General features: G+C 44.7%; 2 protein-coding genes across 3 annotated transcripts; one reads left to right on the forward strand and one right to left on the reverse strand.

The window, feature by feature from the left end:
- Positions 1 to 362: 362 nt before the first annotated feature.
- mos (v-mos Moloney murine sarcoma viral oncogene homolog) lies at positions 363 to 2,352 on the forward strand. The gene has a single exon (XM_037756500.1). The coding sequence runs from the start codon at positions 432 to 434 to the stop codon at positions 1,479 to 1,481; it is 1,050 nt and encodes a 349-aa protein (XP_037612428.1). The 5' UTR covers positions 363 to 431; the 3' UTR covers positions 1,482 to 2,352.
- Positions 2,353 to 7,850: 5,498 nt separating this feature from the next.
- Positions 7,851 to 19,887, reverse strand: steap2 (STEAP family member 2, metalloreductase). 2 transcript variants are annotated; one of them, XM_037756494.1, is made up of 6 exons: positions 19,685 to 19,887; positions 16,874 to 17,329; positions 15,011 to 15,177; positions 10,662 to 11,189; positions 8,814 to 8,978; positions 7,851 to 8,732 (listed from the first exon to the last, which is right to left on the reverse strand). In XM_037756494.1, exons 2-6 carry the CDS (start codon positions 17,268 to 17,270, stop codon positions 8,439 to 8,441), a joined length of 1,551 nt encoding a protein of 516 aa, XP_037612422.1. In that variant the 5' UTR covers positions 17,271 to 17,329; positions 19,685 to 19,887; the 3' UTR covers positions 7,851 to 8,438. The 2 variants fall into 2 exon arrangements, with proteins under 2 accessions (XP_037612422.1, XP_037612423.1); XM_037756495.1 differs by lacking the exon at positions 19,685 to 19,887 and adding an exon at positions 18,321 to 18,549.
- Between the last annotated feature and the right edge of the window lie 1,759 nt (positions 19,888 to 21,646).

The following is a 21,646-nucleotide window of genomic DNA, read 5'->3' on the forward strand; positions in this document are numbered from 1 at the left end:
TCTGCTGTTACTATGTATACTGTAATTTTGAAATAATAAAAAAAAAAAATATGACGAAGAAAGAAGGGAATTGCTATCAGGAGTAAATGATGGAAATATTACATTGGGGGAATCTGCTAGGAAAGACATCTAAGAAAGTACACAATCTTCTAATTAATGACTTAAGGGCAACAGGAATAATGGAGAGAATTTAATTAATATTATTTTATTATTAATAATTATTATTATTGTTTTGGAATTTGTTTTGTTTTTCATTTAAATTTTATTTATTTATTTATTTGTTCCTGCCAATCCACTGCTCCACACTCCAGTCCGGAAGGTGGCGGTAATACACCTCTAAGAAGAAGAAGAAGAAGAAGAAGAGCCTCTAATCAGTCAGCAGCTGAACGCACGCACGCACGCACACACACACACAGTCTCCATCACGCACGATGCCGTCTCCGGTCCCGGTGACCCGCCTGCTGCCCAGAGACCTGTACCCGTCGCTGGACCTCGGGACCTGCAGCAGCCCTCTGACTAAAGGCTCCTCCACCCTCCAGGTCCCGGTCCCGGTGCCAGTGCAGCGGCTGCACGGCCCGGTGGCCCGCCGGCTCTGGTCAACGGTGATCCTCTGGTCGGAGCTGCGCTGCGTGACTCCGGTGGGCTCCGGAGGGTTCGGCTCGGTGTACCGGGCGGAGTACCTCGGAGAGACCGTGGCCCTGAAGAAGGTGAAGAAGTCCACCAAGAACGCGCTGGCCTCGCGCCAGAGCTTCTGGGCCGAGCTGAACGCGGCGCACCTGCGGCACGCGAACGTGGTGCGCGTGCTCGCGGCCACCACCTCCACCTGCTGCTTGCCGCCGCCGCGCGAGTTCGGAGACGAGTCGAGCACCGGGACCGTCCTCATGGAGTTCGTGGGGACCCGGAACCTGCAGCAGATCATCTACGCTACATCTACGGAGGAGCCACTCGAGGAGCCCCGCTGGCTCCGGTACGCCGCGGACATCGCGCGCGGGCTCCGGTTCCTCCACTCACACGGCGTCGTGCACCTGGACGTGAAACCGGCCAACGTGCTGGTGTCCGGTTCAGACGTGTGTAAGATAGCGGACTTCGGCTGCTCAGTGAAGCTGGACCCGGAGCGCGAGGAGGAGAGCTGCATCAGCGCGCGGCTCAGCCACGTGGGGGGCACGTACACGCACCGGGCTCCAGAGCTGCTGAAGGGACAGGGTCTGAGTCCTAAAGCCGACATCTACTCCTTCGGGATCACGTTGTGGCAGCTCATCACCCGAGAGACACCGTACACCGGGGACCGGCAGCACGTGCTCTACGCGGTGGTGGCGCACGAGCTGCGGCCGTCGCTCCAGGACTGCCTGGTGTTCGGGTCTGAGCGGGGCCGGCTGTGGAGGACTCTGCTGAGCCGGTGCTGGAGCGGGGAGGCCCGGCACAGACCCGGAGCACACGCGCTGCTCCAGGAGCTCGAGCTCCGGCACGGGGGCGCGTTTTAGAGCCGCTGCTCTGCTCGGTTCTACCGGCAGCTGCTTTTAGGAAGATTTTAGAAGCAGCCTCAGTGGACCAGACCTGCTTTTAAAAAGCAAACATTTAAGTGCCTTCTTGTCTGAAGGCTGAACACACTGTGCCTTTCTAACATTTAAAGTGCTACACTACCATGTGAGGATGTCCTGTTCAGTTCGGCTCATTGTAAAACTTATTATTATTAACTTATTGTCATAAAAAAACAGCTTTGAAATAGTTTTCCATCGCTCACACCCCCTTGATTGATGCATTTTTTGGTTGTAAACTGTATTGTGTGTTGTATATAGAGTGTTGGTGATGATGTGCCTGATTGAAGCAGAGACACTGGGAGCCTACAGTTGTTTTCTCAGCAGTATGAGGCTCAGGAAGGTATGTCTTTAAAATGCCCTTTAATTGAGTGGACTTTGGTGCAATGTTCTCTAAAACAAAGTCTGCACGGCTGCAGGTACAAATGTTAATTTTTGTCTTGGAAAAAAAGGCAGATCACTCCTTAGTACAAAGAGAACTTTGACTAAAGGAGTTGGTTTGGATGCAGAAGTTCTTCACTTTTAAACCCACCTCCTGGATTCACTGCTGGTTAAGGTGTATGTTGCACTATATATTACTGCTTCCTCTCAATACAACCACACGTTTTAAAGTTTATTTAGCCGTGCACTGTTAACACGTTGTCATTTCATTTGACGACTCCGACCGTCCACACTGAGTTACTGAGAGAGTTCTAACTGACTTTGTTTTAGCATTTTTTCTTAAACTATGGAATCAAAATGTGTTTTATTTGCCACCATGAGATTGTAATGTAAGATTTAACTATGATGGTTTCATTAAAATTATTTTTATACTGTATTTTGTTTCTCGGCTCTTCCTCACATCATGTTAACAGACAAACATATTAACACCCATTTTAGAGTTTCTAGTTAAATATACAAACAGCTGATCAAACATGAATCAATATTCTGTAACTGTAATGCCTATTGTTCTCCTATGTTCTCATAATCATCTTGTAGTGTACTGTTTAGCTGTAAAATGAGAAAGCTTGTGACCTGGCAGCCAGATCGAGTTGAGGGAACAACAAGCACCACCCACCAGCCGGAGAACAGCCAATAGGAATGCTCTCTCTCTCTGAAATGACCTGTGATTGGTCAAAGTCTCCCGTCACGGGCTAGATTTTCTAAAGCCTGAAAACAGAGCCATGAGGAGGAACAGAAGTCTCAGAATACTTGAATTACAATATGCTGAAAGGTTATTATGGGATTTCTTTCCCCCAATGATGCCAAAAACATTCTGCCTACTGCAGGTTTAACATGACTCCTACAGCTGAAAATATAAAATAAAGCCGATATTTGAAAGAAGAAACACGGACGCAGGAGTGAAACTAAACTTCAAACCACAAAGATTCTCTGTTAGAATCTACAAAAGTAGTGAGAGCTGAAACGTCTCTCTGGTCTCCTGCACTAACGTCGAGTCTCGCTCACAACCTGCACACGCTTGTCTTTCGGTGGAGAAGGAGGTTGTTACAGTTCGGCCGCGGTCGGTGCGCTCTGCACCGCTCTCATACGGCGGTTAGAAATGATAATGCGACGCAGCTCCCACCCTCCGGTTCCCCCCCAGGTTAACACTGTTAGCTCTGTCAGCAGTGTGGCCGTCGTTAGCACCGTTAGCTACGAGTTCCACATGGGTCATGTTGAGAGCAGTGTGAAGGCAATCCTTCAGTCATAGATATGCTCTGAATTTAGAATTTAGCCCCTTTAAAGGTCCCATATCATGCCCATTTTCAGGTGCATACTTGTATTTTGTGTTTGTACTAGAACATGTTTAAATGCTGTAATGTTAAAAAAAACAACATTATTTTCCTCATACTGTCTGCCTGAATATACCTGTATTCACCCTCTGTCTGAAACGCTCTGTTTTAGTGCATTTCAATGGAATTGCGTTGCTAGGAAACAGCTTGGGTCCATGTTTACTTCCTGTCAGCTGATTTTTACATACACTGCAACAGGAAATAAACTGGGACACATTTAGAATGTTTATGTTTAAAACCGTGTAATGGTCTATATATTGTATATTTGTGACATCACAAATGGACAGAAATCCTAACGGCTTGTTTCAAACCCACAATTTCTAAATACAGGCTGTGTGTATTTCCCTGTATATTGAGCGTTTTGATAGTTTAACAGGATTTATATAGCACTTAAATCTGCTTTATAATATAAAAGACATTCAAATTCACTTTTTACAATATGGGACCTTTAAACATTGGGAAGAACCAAACTTCCATGTGAACATTTTGATTGTATGCTGAGAATCTGATGACTTCATCTTGTTCATGTTGTGTGGGTGTTGAGACTCTTCTCATCAGTTTCATCAACTTGTCATCTGATATTTGCAAAATCTTTTCTTTGTTAAATGTGTGCATCCTCTGACTCGGTGTTACTTGTAACACAGCAGCCTGCTGGTCACTCCTCACAGACTGATACCCCTTTCACACCGAGGACTCAACCAGGGTTGAACCAGGGTTGATTGTGTGTATGAAAGGGTTAACCCACATTGATCGACTCGCCTTTGCAACCCAGGTCGAGAGGTGGGTCAGACCGGGGTCGATTTCGATGTGAATTTTGAACGGGCCGGGGTCGCTAACAACAGGGCGGGACAAATCATGTCATTGGTTGGTAAATGAGGGCTCACAGTCGTGACGCGATTGTCACAGGTCGGAGCGACGGCAGCAGTAATGTTTTCAGCTGCTTTACACTGAAACGATTTTATTATGGATATGTGGCAAGATTTCGAGGTGCGGGAAAAATAAATAAATCGGAGATTTTGAGAAAAAAAGTCATAATATTACGAGAATAAATTCAGAAGTTTACAAGAAAAAAAGTCGTAGTAATATGAGAATAAAATCATAATATTATAAAGTAGTAATTTTACGTGTTATTTTAAGTTATGACTTTATTCTCGTAATATTACGACTTTCTTTATTATGACTTTATTCTGGAAATCTCAGATGATTTTTCCCTCAATGTGGCCCTAATACTCTGTAGTACATTTGCGCTTTGCGCCTTGCTGCATTAGACTTATATACTATATACTTAGACTATAAACTGTGTTATCTTCATCACAATGCTCAAATGTTTTGCGGCTCCAGACAGATTTTTTTTTGCCTAAAATGGCTCTTTTGATAGTAAAGATTGCTGACCCCTGATTTAGACTGTTCCTTAGAAGGTGTAAACATACTGGCTCAGGAGAGACAGGATGTCTGGCCAGCGGGGGCGGGGGGGGGATTAGTGTCATTTATTAGAAAAAACATTACAATCAACTGATACTCACATCATAAATGTGTCATCTCAATCATTCAGAAGGAGAGCAGATGCTGCACACACACACACACACACACACACACACACACACCAGCAGAGGTCACTGCTGCTTCAGGAATCAAAGCAGGGCATCAGATGATTGGACAGTAGATCACAGATGTTTCCTGCAGACTGAATAACGTGCTGCAGATGTGACAGAGAGTTCTATAGGATACAGGATGGAAACAGGTACGAGGTGGTCCGACTACACTCATGAGAAAGTGCGTTTAAGCCCTGCGTGAAGACTCTGCGAGGACAGGTCAACTTTAACCAATAGTGTTAGAAATAAAAAAGGAAACATATTCTTCATTTGGTTGTGTAACGGCGATGACTAAGTCTGTCAACATCATCATTATTCTCAGTAAGTTTATGAGCAGCAGTGATCGAACAACACTCAAACAATCAGTGTCAGAAAGAATCTATGTGACTGGAAACATCAGTACTGTTATTGGACAAGTGGTTGTGCTACAAACATATCTATACATATCTATATAAAAATGATACACAAATCACTCAACTCTGCCGCCGTCTGGCTAAAACTGGAGCTTATGTCTATAAAAAAAACATATTCCTCAGTATCCTCCCTACTCTACACTAATCTTGCATCTGCTATTAAATCAGTAAGTCATAGTTTTGTTGTCAGAAATTTCGCTGAAAATTCGTAGTCAAATTAAACATATCTACAAAATCCCTAGTTTTTCGATATATACACCATTTTGCCACAACCATGCCTTTACGCCAGCATTGCTGGACGATACATTTGCTGTATGGTGTGTAAAAGGGCTGAAGTGCATAAAAGACTTTTATTTAGACAACTAGTTTGCATCTTTAAGCTCAAAGTATAATCTACCACACTCCAATTTTTTTTGTTATATGCAACTTAGGTACTTCGTGAGGGAAAACATTCCAAATTTTGAATCCACTTTGTTCGATAGGTTTGCACCTCTTAATAAATGTCTCTGGTTGTGGAGTTTATAATCACTGTGGTGTATCGGTTAGAATACATGAGAAGATGCTTCAAAGGTTTCTTGTTCTTTTACTAGAAGGCTGTGCAGGTTTACACTTGAATGAGTGTACAGTAGTGTGGTTATCTTAATTGACGCACATAATATCTTATACAGCCAGCAAGACAACCTTCATCCCAAACATATGCATTGAACTCACTGCAGTGAACTAGTAGACCAGACTTCAAAGCCTAACGAGCCAATATACCCCTTAACCACTCCAAGTAGCCGATTGGCTCCCGGCACGCCCGCCGACATGTCATCCAATGAAATGAAGGGGCTGCTGTGCCTGAGCTCCAAGTGAACTGCAAACCTTCTTAACACACTTGTGAGAGACACGCTTTTTTTAGTACTGCTTTCTCTTTCACCAGAGAGTAAGAAGCTTATCTCCAAATTGGTGAATTATTTCTCTAAAGAGTCTGAATCTGCTAACTGTATTAAGAAGGCTTGGGAAAGGGAAATCAATGCTATGTTGCCTGATAAACTATGGAAGACTGCCCTCTCCTGTATTCATAGTTGTTCAATAAATAGCAGACATAGGTTAATTCAGTTCAAAGTGATTCACCGTTTTCATTATTCTAAAGTCATGTTATATAAGTTTTACCCCTCTGTGTCTCCCAATTTGTGATAAATGTAAATCAAATGATGGTACATTGCTGCATTTAAATTGTACACGAGTAAGGACTCTCTGATGAACAGATGGTGCGAAATTTGTGTGTGTAGTGTCAAAAATGTGACCTCGGCAGCAGTTTCCAAAAGTAGTAACTTTTGCTCTAATCCAAAAAATGTGTGAAATTTAACATGAACCCCTATGGGAAGGTAGCCTGGAGTTGCTCTCACTTCCAGGCATTAATCACCAAATGTGTAATTCCGACTGATTCCATAGCTACATGACTGCGACTGGCACAAAATGTCCTACAATTTGATGAAAAAATATCTATAAAGGGTGAAAATTGTGGGTTAGGGAGCAATTTGTTTGGAACATTTTCCAAAGATTTTAAAGTATTCCTCCACTCTAGCGGTGATGTCACGCACTCTAGCCCTTAACGACCCACGCAATACACCCCCATTATAAAATCTGAAAACGGTCTGAGAATTTCACAAAACGTAAACTGCGATTTCGTGAAAACCGTACAAGCTATCAAAATGCCCATTTGGCCCAGTAAAGTCCCAAGTCTCGTGACCAGTTTAAAGTTTTAATCACGTTTCTACAGTAAAGTATGGCGACTCTGTATGGCCTCGAAGATGAGCTCTCCTGACGTCAATTTTCCATTCATTCCTATGGAGAGAAAAAATTGCGCTTTCGAATCTCTTAGAAAAGTCATAGCACACGATCCCCGATCATTCCGCACTATTTGATGTATTTGTTGTACAGGTATTGGCAACGGCAAACTTTTAGGTGGAAGAAGCACAGGCCTTGTGCTTCTAGGCACACTGGAACTATATAGATTATAGAACTAACTTAAGACAAACAGGCTACTGTAAGCAGTACAGTCTGAGCCTCGGTGTGCCTCAGATAGACGATCCATCCATCACTGTGAACGCTCCTGTTACAGTCGTATTACTGCTCCATGGTGATGTTAGTGAGACCATGGAAGGAGTTCCAGTTAGGTGAATTTAATGGTGAACTCATTAAATGAATGAACTGAGTAGATCACTGATCATCTTCCTGCTATAAGAGACACACATACTGTAAACCAGATAACAGGGTATGTTGAACAGAAAAGCTCCTCGTCGTACTGGACTGCATTCAGATAAATACCGTCTGGATCTAAATGAAATTCTTAATCAAAGCCGTGGATCTGACTGATTAGAGCATAGTCAGGGGTACAGTAATAAAACATTTCTTGACAGTTTGGCAGTGGGACATCGTCACCAAAAAGCACCGCAGGAGATAATAGTAACTAGTAATATGCTCCAATGTCTCTGACACATTTGACCTATTCAGTGTTATTTTGCTGAGAGCTGCGAAAATAAAACACTATTGAAAAGAAATTTGTATTTTATGAAATTTATCAACATAAATACTGTTTCATAATCAAAGAAGTACTACAGCAATTTAGTTTTGCACTCCGATGAAATTGAGGGACAAGAGACAGATTAACGGCCAAACATGTCAAAAACACATCCTGTCTGTTGGTTACACCACCCCCCGCCTGGTAAACACACATCTGTCGTCTCCATCCTCATCGACATCACTCCCCAGAGCCACAGAAGACTTTATTACTATTATTGTTATTATTATTATTAATAACTGTTTTAACAGGCTCAGTACAACGAGTACAACTGGTGGAGTTTCCCTTTAAAGTCATGACAAACACTCAGTATCTCAGTGTTATTTTACAAAGTATTGGTGAGATGTTGACAAGATACAGTCAAGGGAAGAATATTCCATTTTACAATTTAGATGGACAAACTGTAAGATAATAGTCATACAAGGTCGGTAGATATAGTGACTCGTAACAGCTCATAAGTACACAATGTCAGCAAGAAGTGTTGGCAGTAACAAAGTAAGAATGATATGAGAATCATTGGCAGTATATGTGAAACCCCCATACAGGAGCAGACAGCTCGATCACATGATGGTGACTCTCTCGGGTGAAACGTGGGCGGCCGAGCCCACCGGCTCCAGGCGCTGGCACCGGTACCGACTGCTGTCCATGCCTCGGCGGATCTGGTGGAGCTTGCGGGCCACGCAGGGGAGCAGCATCAGCACCTTCCCCAGTATGACGCACACCGGCAGGGCCAGGGCCACCACGAAGCTGGGCGGCAGGTAGAAACGGTAGGCTTCCTCTTCGAAGGCTCGCTTCCAGCCGAACAGCAGGCCGTGGAAGGTGGCGATGAGCAGGGCGATGTAGCCCAGAGTGGACTGGAGCAAAGACGAGAAGACAGTTAACAGCTGCTGTGATCATACAGCACAGAGAAGGAAACACACAGCTTCCAGGTGTACCTGTATGAAGCTGAACTCCCTCCAGTTGAGCGTGCTGTGGACGGAGGGGATGGAGGTGACGGCCAGCAGCGACAGGAGCCCGAGACTCATGATCCCAAAGGAGACGTACATCTCCACCCTCCACACCTCCTCCTCGTTCCACGAGTTCTCCACATTAGCATGGAGCTGAAGACACAGAGGATAAATCACTTTCATTTCTGGTTTTATGCATGGCCAGATCACCCTTCCAAAGGGGGCTGGGGGCAACACATTCACTCAGGAATATGCTAAATGTAAGTGCAAAAATTTAAATATTGAGGATCTAAAACTAAATGTTTCTTACCCCGAGACTCAGTAATATATTTAAAAATACAATAAAAATGTATGATGCTGCAGACTGTGCATGACTACCATGTAAAACACGTCCAAGTATACGGACATCCATTGTAGTGTGTACAGAATTGGATTATTTAGTGTGTATTTGTGTTTCCATATGGACTAGGGATGTCCATAATTAACCGTTTAACCGTTAACCGACATTAAGCATTTTAACCGATTAACGCTATCAGTTAAAACGGTTAAAAGAAATGTTAATAATTAACTCAAAAGCTGAGCGGCTCAGAGGAGCGGCTCTTCTCTTTAAAGAGAAAAGCTAGTACACCTTAACAGCCCACCTTAAGAGACGGAGCCGGAGACAAGAGGCAGAGCGGAGTTGCAGGATACAGGAAGTCTCTTATGCGGAGTGGAGGAGTTGTAGTTTCGTAGCATTTATTCACTGACAAATAAACTGTACACACACTGCTACACCTACGTCTTGTCAGTTAACGGTTAATAAATAATCGGTTAACGAGGGTCGGTTATCGGTTAAGAACATTTTTCAAAATGAGCATCCTTAGTTCTGTGGAAATCCAACTAAGTAATATTTGTTCTTAAAGTGTCCTGAAGTAGCACATCACATGACATGCTTTAAGCTATGTTTGAGTCAAATACTTTAATTTAATACATTCAACAATATAATCATGCTTTGTTGTTCTGGATTACTCATCTAAAATGTTATTGTCCTATTTCACTCTCTCTGGGTGAACACTGTTCTTGTTAATGTCCCAGACAGACTGTATTTTGTAGTAAAGTAAAAGTGCCACATGATGGCACAAGCTACAGATGAAGTCGAAGTGAGAACCGTGCAGCCGCTGAATTTTACACAACGTATTCCTGAAAATGTTTCACAATAAAAGCCTTCTTAGACAGTTGAAGCTGTAGTAGGAAGAATGTTTTTGGCATCATTGGGCAAAAAATCCCATAATAACCTTTCAGCATATTGTAATTCAAGTGTTCTGAGAGAAAACTAGACTTCTGCTCCTCCTCATTGCTCTGTTTTCAGGCTTTAGAAAATCTAGCCCGTGACGGGAGACTTTGACCAATCACAGGTCATTTCAGAGAGAGAGAGCGTTCCTATTGGCTGTTCATTCAACGGAGGTGGCTGTCAATCACTCACCAACTCCAACCAACGGTCAAACTAGGCAGCGCTGATCAAATATGAATCAATATTCTGTTACTGTAATGCCTATTTCTCTCCTCAGATGTGTTCAGAATCATCTTGTAGTGTACTGTTTAGCTGTAAAATGAGAAAGTTTGTTCCGGCTGGTGGGCGGTGCTTTGTGTTTCCTCAACTGATCTCAACATGGCTGCCCGATTACAAACTTTCTCATTGATGTTGATCTTCTTGTGTCACTGGAGCAACTAATTATATTTCTCAAATTTAGCTATTCCTTTTATTTTGGTGAAAAATGCCAGCTTTGTGTGGGTGGAAAGTCAGCTGTATGAGTATCAGTGTGTGAACATGGTGTTGGAGCCTTCCATCCCACTGACCTGCTGGTAGGCAGTGTTGAGCAGCAGGTACCTCTCAGACCTCCTCATGGGCAGACAGAGGCTGTAGAGAACGTGGACAGCAGCCAGGAAGAAGCTGAGGAGGCCCAGCTGTTTGCGGCTCTGCAGCCAGCCCTCCAGCCAGTGAGGGAAATGCCTGTACTTGGTGCCGTAGTAGAGCTGGTGGGCGGCCGCTAGCTGGCCCGCCAGGTACACCAGGGCCAAGAGAGTGATGGCGACAGTGGGCAGCGTCCGGTTCACAATCTCTATGGGGATCTTGTAGAAGTCGCTTTGCTTGTATTTCACATAAGGGTGGATGATATCTCGTACAAAAGAGTAAGCGAAAAAGAAGATGGAGAGGGCCACGGCGGCGAGAACGGGGCCCTTCCAGCCAGGGAATAACTGGATGGGAATCTTCTCAATATCCCGCGAAGAAGACAGGGTGCCCATATCCACCGGCAGGAAGTCGAGCCGGCGGGCTAATTCCATAATCTGCTGTCGAGCCTCCATGGAGTCACTGCAGATGAACACCTACACAGAGCCAGGGTTACAGAGGAAGACTGGTTAGACGTACATGTAAGACAACCAGGAAGGACAGAACAGAGACACGTTCCTCTGTATCGTAGAGCTTGTTGTCCGACATTAAAAATGATATTAAAAGTACATCCATAAGCCCCAGCGTTGTACTTGGTGACATGTTTCTTCTCACTATGAACACACACTCTCACTAGAGCAGCAAATGTGTATTAATCCGCCGCGTTCATTCCTATGAGAGTAGCTCAGTGACGCTTGAAGGTAACAAAGCTCGACTTCCGAGGATAAATTACCCAGAACTTCTGGTGATCTTCCTCATCCGTTGGGCCCATAGAGCAGGAGCAGTAGCGTTTCCTTTAACTCCTCCTCCCAGCCCTCGCTTCAGCATCGGTCTGGGTCTCATTCACATGAACGGAGGAAGGGGAATAACTCTGGATTCAGCTATTAGTGCATTTTACAACTTTTAGGACCTAATGATTTAAAGGGACTGTTAGTAACTTCTTACACGCATAAATCATTGCGGGTTGGTGTCTCATGTGCGCTCGCGTGTGGCTACGCTGTTCAGACTCAGACTCCAACACAAACTACAGTGAAGCACCAAAACCTCTTGGTTGTATCTAGTGAAGCCCGTCTGTTAAACAGTGTTGGCCGCGGTCGGAGGACGCGGGGGAGACCGTAGCTTTGGTCTCCAGGGCCGGAGTCTCTGCTGTACTCTGCTCCTCTGCCTGCTTGCCTTCACTCACACACCGCGCTCGTTCTCACTCTTTCGCTCCACTCTCACGTGCATGCGCGCACACTCCACACTGCAGAAGAGTTAGTTTAGCTCTGAGAATATCTAGTGAATGTACAGTGGACGTTTGTGCAGAAATAACTGCTGCAGCTCCTCCAGACCAACAGAGGTTTCCCGTGTCTTGTGAAGTGACGGGGCTCCGCAGAGAGAAACGTTATCGTCTCCGACCAAAACTCCGGTGTCTCCCCTGTTCCCTCCGGCCGCGGTCGGGAGGCTGAAGCAGGAAAAGCCAACACTAGGATCAGCATTGATTCATGGAGAGACCTTCGTCTGGTCAGCTAACATTACTGCCAAGCAGCTGAAATATAGAGTGATATTGTGGTTTTAGCTGACGTATGTCGCCTCACTGTTTTGAGCGATGCTCGTTCATGTCTATGTAGAGCGAGCACAAGCGCGAGCAACAAGACGCTGACTTTCGTTGACTTAACGACCACAGGTGTCGCTGTTAACAAGACATTTTGGATTCTGCAGTCCCTTTAAATAAGAACTATTAGAGTGTTCATACTGGGGAGTTGATTCACCTCAAAAAAATGATCCTCTGAGTTACAGACATCTCTTTCCCAATGTAAGTGTATGGGAAAAAGTATTTTTGGGCCAATGACATCACGTGACAGACACGGACGTTTTAGTACCGCCGTTTGGCCACTACGTAAAATTTGCACAGACAGTGACCCCCCTGGAGGCTGTAAACCCCCTGGAGGCTTTAAACCCCCTGGAGGCTGTAGACCCCCTGGAGGCTTTAAACCCCCTGGAGGCTGTAGACCCCCTGGAGGCTTTAAACCCCCTGGAGGCTTTAAACCCCCTGGAGGCTGTAGACCCCCTGGAGGCTGTAGACCCCCTGGAGGATTTAAACCCCCTGGAGGCTGTAGACCCCCTGGAGGCTGTAGACCCCCCCGAGTTGAGAACCACTGATCTAAAGGAAAGATAGAACTTTGAAGTTGGCCTAACCTCTTCATCACTTTTCCTCCTTGCTGGATCCTGAAACGAATAATCTCTTCTGCTCCAATATTTCTGATAGCGAGAGCTGGTAATGAAACCCATGCATCTCATTTTAGGTTTAAGAAGCTTCGTAACAGCAGAGCTGAAGTTGATATAGTTTTATAATCCAATCCAGCGATAAGGTCAGCTGACTGGCTGGGGGATTATTAGAGGCCAGGAGCTCTATTGTTTCCTGTAGACGAATTAATATGCTGGAAGGCTTTTTTATAATCCGTACCTAAATTATAACAGAATTAATGTGTCAGAGAGGAAGCAAGGCAGTCACACAGACTCAACTGTCATCGCTAGTTTCAGACCGACGCAGTTGTTTCCCGCCCAGCGCCCACGTTGTGTAAGAAGCAAATGTACTTGAGCCCGTCTGTGCACCCAAGGTTGGTCTTAAGATGAGGTGTGGTCAGGTACTTTGTTGGCGTATTGTTATCTTGAGGCAGCAGAAAGAGATTGGGTCATTGACCAACAGAAACCTGGTCTAAAGTCTGGAGCAGTATTTTCCTGCTATTTAAAGGGACTGTTTGTAAGAATCAGAAATTGCTTGTTAACAGCGACACCTGTGGCCGTTAAGTCAACGAAAGTCAGCGTCGGGCTCGCGCTTGTGTTCGCTCTACATAGACATGAACGAGCATCGCTCAAAACAGTGAGGCGACACACGTCAGCTAAAAGCACAATATCACTCTATATTTCAGCTGCTTGGCAGTAATGTTAGCTGACCAGACGAAGGTCTCTCCATGAATCAATGCTGATCCTAGTGTTGGCTTTTCCTGCCTCGGCCTCCCGACTGCGGCCGGAGGGAACAGGGGAGACACCGGAGTTTTGGTCGGAGACGATAACGTTTCTCTCTGCGGAGCCCCGTCACTTCACAAGACATGGGAAACCTCTGTTGGTCTGGAGGAGCTGCAGCAGTTATTTCTGCACAAACGTCCACTGTACATTCACTAGATATTCTCAGAGGTAAACTAACTCTTTTGCAGTGTGTAGTGTGCGCGCATGCACGTGAGAGTAGAGCGAAAGAGCAAGAACGAGCGCGGTGTGTGAGTGAAGGCAGGCAGAGGAGCAGAGTACAGCAGAGACTCCGGCCCTGGAGACTAAAGCTACGGTCTCCTCCACGTCCTCCGACCGCGGCCAACACTGTTTAACAGACGGGCTTCACTAGATAGAACTCTGCGGTTTTGGTGCTTCCGTGTAGTTTGTGTTGGAGTCTGAGTCTGAACAGCGTAGCCACATTCGAGCGCGCATGGGACACCAACCCGCAATGATTTATACATGTAAGAAGTTACAAACAGTCCCTTTAAAGGGCTCATTATTCAGATAGTAAGATGAGTCTACAGGCAGGTTCACAACACGCGTACACTCTGCTGGTTACACACACAGTTAAACACAGTGTGGGCTCTACAACAACGTTTTTATTTTTGTTCAGGGAAAACACTTAATTCAGGCGGCAGGTGACAATTGAGAATTTAATGAAGTAAGGCTCTCAGCGCTCCTCAGGTCGCTGGCGTGACCGCCGTGACCAGAGAGATCACGGTAGTCACACGCCTCTGTGGCGTCTCCTCCCATCATCCCCCTGTGTGTGCGAGTGGAGACGTAGACTACTTCAACGTTTGCGGGCCCTTTCCTCCTAAATGGCGGCGTATTGAGGCTGATGGATCCGCGTTACGCACAGCCTCTCCGGCAGCGCCCGGCTGCTAGCCTGTGCATAATTCATCTCCGGAGGATTCTGCTCAGACGCTCAGAGCCCCCCCGTGGGTTAATACATATTTATCATATTTAGCCTTGAGCTGATTATCTTATAATAACCCAGGTTTTTTCCATCAGGCTCTGTGGACGTTCCCATAGAAAGGCTCTACAGCACTTATGACCATCGGGAATCCTATGAAGGAATTATACCACATTTCACAAGATATGCAAGTTAACGGCATACTGAGTAATAATATAGTGAACTATTAATGTGTGCTACCTCCATATTCACCGCCTGTTCTGACTGACAGGATTGTTGGAATTTGTTCAAACAATAGAATATGTGTGATAGTACCTGTGTGCTGGCGTCTTTGGGGCAGCTCTGCTGCATGGCCCAGGCTGAGATGACGTTGAAGCCTTTGACCGTGAAGGAGTCTGGCAGCAGTGAGGCCAGATACTCAGCGTTAGACTCTGGGTACTGGTTCACCTTCCTGTTGTTACTCACATCAACCAGGATCTTACCTGCAGGACAACGAGACAAACACACATGATCTCCGTAGTTAAACACAATATACTATGACTAGGGATGCACCGATACCACTTTTTCTCAGACCGAGTACAAGTACAAGTACAAGTACTTACATTTGGGTACTCGCCGATACCGAGTACCGATACGAGTACTTCTCCGTGCCAAAAGACCCTCGTTAACAGCCAGCTGGAGGGTGTGAGCGACACACGGCAGGCTGGGGAGTCCCGCATACAAGGCGGTGCGCCGCGATCGGCTCTAGGTCGGCTTGGAAAGGCTCGGGGCGAAGGTGGCTCGCGGCCGCAGCTTTACAACGCTCCTCGCCCGGACCTCACCGCACTGTGGACAAAGGGCTCGCTGCGCCCTCTCTGCCCGCCGGAGACGGCTCCCTGCTCCCGGTGCGACTGTCGACCGGGGCGGACTGTCCTCAGCGCGCCCCGACCGCGTCGTGCCGCCAGATCGGGGCTCGGCCCATGTAAAAGCCGCCAGGGGTCTGCGGCGATGTCGGCAACCCACCCGACCCGTCTTGAGACGCGGACCAAGGAGTCCAATGCACGCGTGCAAGCAAAACCCCGTGGCGCAATGAAAGTGAAGGCCAGCGCGCCGGCTGAGGTGGGATCCCGGCCCAGCGGGGTAGGGCGCACCTACGTAAAGTGGTATCGGTGCCGTTTTGCGAGTACGAGTACATGAGCACAGTATCGGACCCGATACCCAATACTGGTATCGGTATCGGTGCATCCCTAACTATGACAATTAGTGCAGTACTAGAAATTATGTGCACACAGAGGCAGTGTGAGGAGAAGGGCTGAAGCTGGAGCCGGAAATATGTGCAAGCAACAATATATCTGAGTGCAAGCAGAGCAGTTTGAGCAGAAGCAGAGCTAATCCAAGCACGAGCAGGGGCTGGTTGAGTGTGAGGACGGGGTTTTGAGGCAAAGCATTACAAAATATGAAATCAACAAGTCAGGCTCTCAAACTGAAAGACGACACTCTTGAATAAAGACAGGAACATAGCTCCATATCTGCAGGTCAAAGTGTCCTGGGGCAAGAGCTGATACTGATATATAAATGCAAGTCCATTTGTGTTGTATGGCGATGTGGTTGAGTCATCACTTGACTGGTGAAGTGTTAAAGGTCCCATATTATAAAAAAAGTGATATTTCCATGTTTATTTATTATAAAGCAGGCTTAAGTCCTATATAAATACTGTGAAAGTATCAAAACACTCAGTACACGGAGAAATACAAAAAGCCCGAATTTAGAAACTCTGCATTTGAAACAAGCTGTCAGGATTTCTGCCTATTTATGATGTCACAAATATACAATATTTAGACCCTTTACACAGATTTAAACGTAAACATTCTAAATGTGTCCCAGTTTATTTCCTGTTGCAGTGTATGTGAATGACATCAGCTGACAGGAAGTAAACATGGACCCAAGCTGTTGCCTAGCAACGCAATTATCTTGCAATTTCGTCGCAATTCCGTCGAAATGCGCCAAAACAGAGTGTTTCAGACAGAGGGTAAATACAGGCATATTCATGCTGACATTATGAGGAAAATAAAGTTGTTTTTTTTTTAACATTACAGCATGTAAGCATGATCTAGTAGAAACACGAAATACAAATATGATCCTGAAAATGAGCATGATATGGGACCTTTAAGATGTTAGTGATCTCAGTGTGTTATCTACCTTCCAGTAGGTGCTTGAGGTCCCACAGGAAAGAGTAGTGCTCCCGGCGGACTGCCAGGAACACAATGCTAGCCTTCCCCACGGCGTCCTCATGGTACGTCACATCCACCACGTGAGGGAACGACTGGGCTGCCTGTTTGGGATGGCGGCTGCCCACCACCACGTGGAAGCCACAGCGCAGCAGGCGGATGGTCAGGCACTTGGAGAAGTCACCCGAGCCCAGGATGGCCACTGTGGGCCGGGGGGACAGACAACAGGCGGCCTCTGCACCTCCCACTCCGCTCTTCATGCCGTTAGGCAGGAAACAGGCCTGGGCGTGTCGGAGGTGGTGGTGGGAGGACGGGGCTGTGAGGAACACGGGGCTCCTGCTGCCGCCCATCATAGAGATGGAGTCCATCCTTCCTCCACTGTCACTTCTTCTTCTGCGGTTTTCTGCTTAGGAGGATCTCAGTGGGTCTAAGGGAGGGAAAGAGCAGCAGAATTAAAGCACCATTCAATGACTGTTTTTCTTGGGCATTTCATGTTAAAGTTTAAGTTTATAATTTAAACTTGAACCCTGATTCAAAGCTGAACAGATTAATAGCAGAATAATTACTACATATACATAGCAGTGTGTTTGATATTAACATTCAGACAGAACTAGACTTATGTACTTTTATTAAAGGGGAACTCCTTTACACATTAAAGGAGACATATTATAAAAAAGGGAGATTCTCATGTTTTTTTTTATTATAAAGCAGGCGAAAGTCATATAAATACTGTGAAAGTATCGAAACACTCAATTCACAGGGAAATACACACAGCCCGTATTCAGAAACTCTGCATTTGAAACAAGCTGTCAGGATTTCTGTCCATTTGTGATGTCACAAATATACAATATTTAGACCCTTAAAGCCGTTTTAAACATAAACATTCTAAATGTGTCCCAGTTTATTCCTGTTTGCAGTGTATGTGAATGTCATCAACAGACAGGAAGTACACATGAACCCAAGCTGTTGCCTAGCAACGCAATTCCGTTGCAATTCTGTTGCATTTCAGACAGAGGGTAAATACAGGCATATTCAGACTGACAGTATGAGGAAAATAAAGTTGTTTTTTACAGCATGCAAACATGTTCTAGTAGAAACACAAAATACAAGTATGAACCTGAAAATGAGCACGATATGGGACCTTTAAGGTCTAACTGGACAATATGCGAACAAGCGTACAGTTTTTCCCGATGAAGATGTCCACCTAAAGATAAACACCTCTGCACCTCAAGGCACTGATGCTGTTGATGATGCTGTTGATGTTGATTAGGATATTCATGATGATGATGACATTGATGATGTTGATGATGATGACAAAAAAATAAAATAATCTCTGCTTCCATCCACCGTGTGCGTTGCCTCTGTGCACTGCCTGTCGGCACCTGTGTCCGATCAGACTTGAAGCTGTTGTTACTCACGTCGTTCCCTCCTATCTAGATCCTCGCTTGTGTTGTACGACCTCTCAGAGATGTACGTCGCTCACCCCGGCTCTATTCATGCGAAGTTTTGCACACCTCTAACCTATTTCCACTGATCACAGTCGACGCTGACAGTAACTGACAGTTAATCACTCCCTCTCTCTGTAGTAGAGAGGGACATCACACGTAGTAGTATATCTTTTCGCTCGGTCGCTGTATGTTAGGAAGAGGTGTCAGCCTGAGCCAACAGCTGTATAATGATTCCGTCGCTCTAAAGGAGCTTTATACTGTCGAGTCGGAGATGATGTCACAGTGATGTCATCTGGGATATCTCAGCTTGGAGACACGACACATTTAGAACAGATACAGAAACTGAAGGTGTAGAGTATGAAAGATGTGGATGTTTACCAGACATGGAGGGTTTAATGAAAAGATGCCATTGGCTGCATTATGGGAAATGTAGGATCCAGTGTTTATGGAGCTTTAGCCACACTAGGCACCAAAACATACTGTAGGATAGCTCAGCTTCTGCTGCACAGATTTGATCCATTTTTAACTATCACCTCTGGCAGTGTGCTCATTAGCAGCATCTGAGGGCTGAAACATTTGAAGGGAATTGGCACATTATGCAAATCAATAATTATTAAAGTAATTTAGCACAGGGGGTTCCACAGGTTTTGGGAGGTAAGCAGACATATGATTGAGTAGCCAGTCTGTGAGGTGTGGCCAGTTCTGTCAGCTAAACACAAATCAAATGGGAAGACTCTGAAAGTTCAGCCGTGACCTTGGAAACAGCATCAGCATCAGGTCCACCCATGGTTCTGAGAGTAAAAACATCGGCACTGCTTTCTAATAAGTCACAGCTCATAAAAGGTTTATTTATGATTAATAAAACATTTACTAATGTTTTATAGATCAGTTAAATGACATCACTAAGATAAAGCATTTTGGGTTGCCAGGTTGTAAAGCTGAAAACAGGCTGATCCTACAGATACCCAACATCTGCTGAAGCAGCTCGGTAAAAGCCGACCAGAGGGAGGACATCCGTCCACCGGGAGGACATCCGTCCGTCCAGCGGGAGGACATGGAGGACATCCATCCAACCGGTGAAGCTGCGTGTGTTAATGACCTTCTCCGTGCACAGACGGTGATCGTGTGAAGGACACGGCCGTGTGCACCTGTAGCGTATCTGAGCATCACGGCCGCTCTGCTGCTCCGTCATGAAGCAGCACAACACACAGCGAGCTGATGACAACACGCACGCACACACGCACACACGCACACACATGTGAACCGACTCCGTGCACAGTGCCAGTACTGTTACCGGCTGGTCTGATGGAGAGCTGGTGATGGATGTTACCAACCTGTCATCGAGCTTCACAGAGATGCTGCTGAGACTCTGAGACGAAGACCAGCTGCTAGCTGCACCCCCCCATCACCATCACCCCCCCATCCTCTCATCCTCATCCTCAATGTGATGCTGCTCAGCCTCCTCTGGATGCACACATGCTGCGTTCAGGTCCCGTGGGGAAGATTGGAGAGAACAGCTTTCATCTGAAAATAACGTGTCTGCATACAGTAGGCTATATATATATATATATATATAAATATTATGTAAAATTATGTACATTAGTTTTATATATATATACATAAAATTATGTAAAATGATGTACATTAGTTATATATATATATATATATATATATATATATATATACATATATATATATATATAAATATTATGTAAAATGATGTACATTAGTTATATATATATATATATATATATATATATATATATATATATATATAAATATTATGTAAAATTATGTACATTAGTTTTATATATATATACATAAAATTATGTAAAATGATGTACATTAGTTATATATCTATATATAGATATATAGATATATAGATATAAAACTAATGATTTGATTAAAGGGACTGTTTGTAACTTTTTACACGTATAAATCTACCGGGTCGGGATCCCATGCGCGCTCGCGTGTGGCTACGCTGTTCAGACCGCTCCTCTGCCTGCTTGTCTTCACTCACACGACGTGCGTTTATCGCTCCACCTCACGTGCATGCGCGCTCACTCCACACTGCAGAAGAGTTAGTTTAGCTCTGAGAATATCTAGTGAATGTTCAGTGGACGTTTGTGAAGAAATAAATGCTGCAGCTCCTCCAGACCAACAGAGGTTTTCCGTGTCTTGTGAAGTTACGGGGCTACGCGGAGAGAAACGTTGTCGTCTCAAACCGGGTCCCAGTGTCTCCCCTGTTCACTCCGGCAACGGTCAGGAGACGAAAACGTTACTCGCTGCTTCAGCCTCCGGGGCTGAAGCAGCGGGGCTGAGGCAGGAAAAGCCAACACTAGGATCAGCATTGATTCATGGAGAGACCTTCGTCTGGTCAGCTAACATTACTGCCAAGCAGGTGAAATATAGAGTGATATTGTGGTTTTAGCTGACGTGTGTCGCCTCACTATTTAGAGCGAACAAGCAGGAGCCCGACGCTGGCTTTCGCTGACTTAACGGCCACAGGTGTCGCTGTTAACAAGCATTTCTGAAAGTTACAAATAGTCCCTTTAATAATTACCACTATTGCACACAGAATATTATATATATATATATATATACACATAAAGTGATGTATATATATATATTTGTACATGTATATATATATATAAAACTAATGATTTGATTAATAACTACCACCATTGCACACAGAGTAAAAAAATATTATAAAACTAACGATTAGATTAATAATTGCCACCACTACACATAGAGTAAAAGAAATATAATAAAATGATTTGATTAATAATGATCAGTGCGGTTGCAGTTTAGTTGTATGGGAGTGTAATTTAGTGGGAGACAGGGTAGATGTTCATGAGCCAAACCGGAAACTGTCAAGCTTGTTCTTATAGAGTGCAACAAGTATGACAAAGAAAGAAGGGAATTTCTATCTGGAGTAAATTATGGAAATATTACATTGGGGGAATCTGCTGGGAAAGACATCTAAGAAAGTACACAATCTTCTAATTAATGACTTAAGGGCAAAAGGAATAATGGAGAGAATGTAATTATTATTTTTGGTACTCTTATTTTTATTAATTTTATTATAGTTAGTTACTATTTATTTTTATTTTATTTTTTCCTGCCAATCTACTGCTCCACACTCCAGTCCAGTAGATGGCGGTAATTCACCGTTTTTCTTCTTTTTTTTATTGAACAAATTCAGATTAACAGACAACATGACTCATAGATCATTGCATTAGAGTAAAAGGACAAGGTGCATACAGAACAAGAACAGATAAAATATGTAAAATTAT

The sequence above is a fragment of the Sebastes umbrosus genome, chromosome 21 (assembly GCF_015220745.1).
Source record: "Sebastes umbrosus isolate fSebUmb1 chromosome 21, fSebUmb1.pri, whole genome shotgun sequence".
NCBI classification, from domain to species: domain Eukaryota; kingdom Metazoa; phylum Chordata; class Actinopteri; order Perciformes; family Sebastidae; genus Sebastes; species Sebastes umbrosus.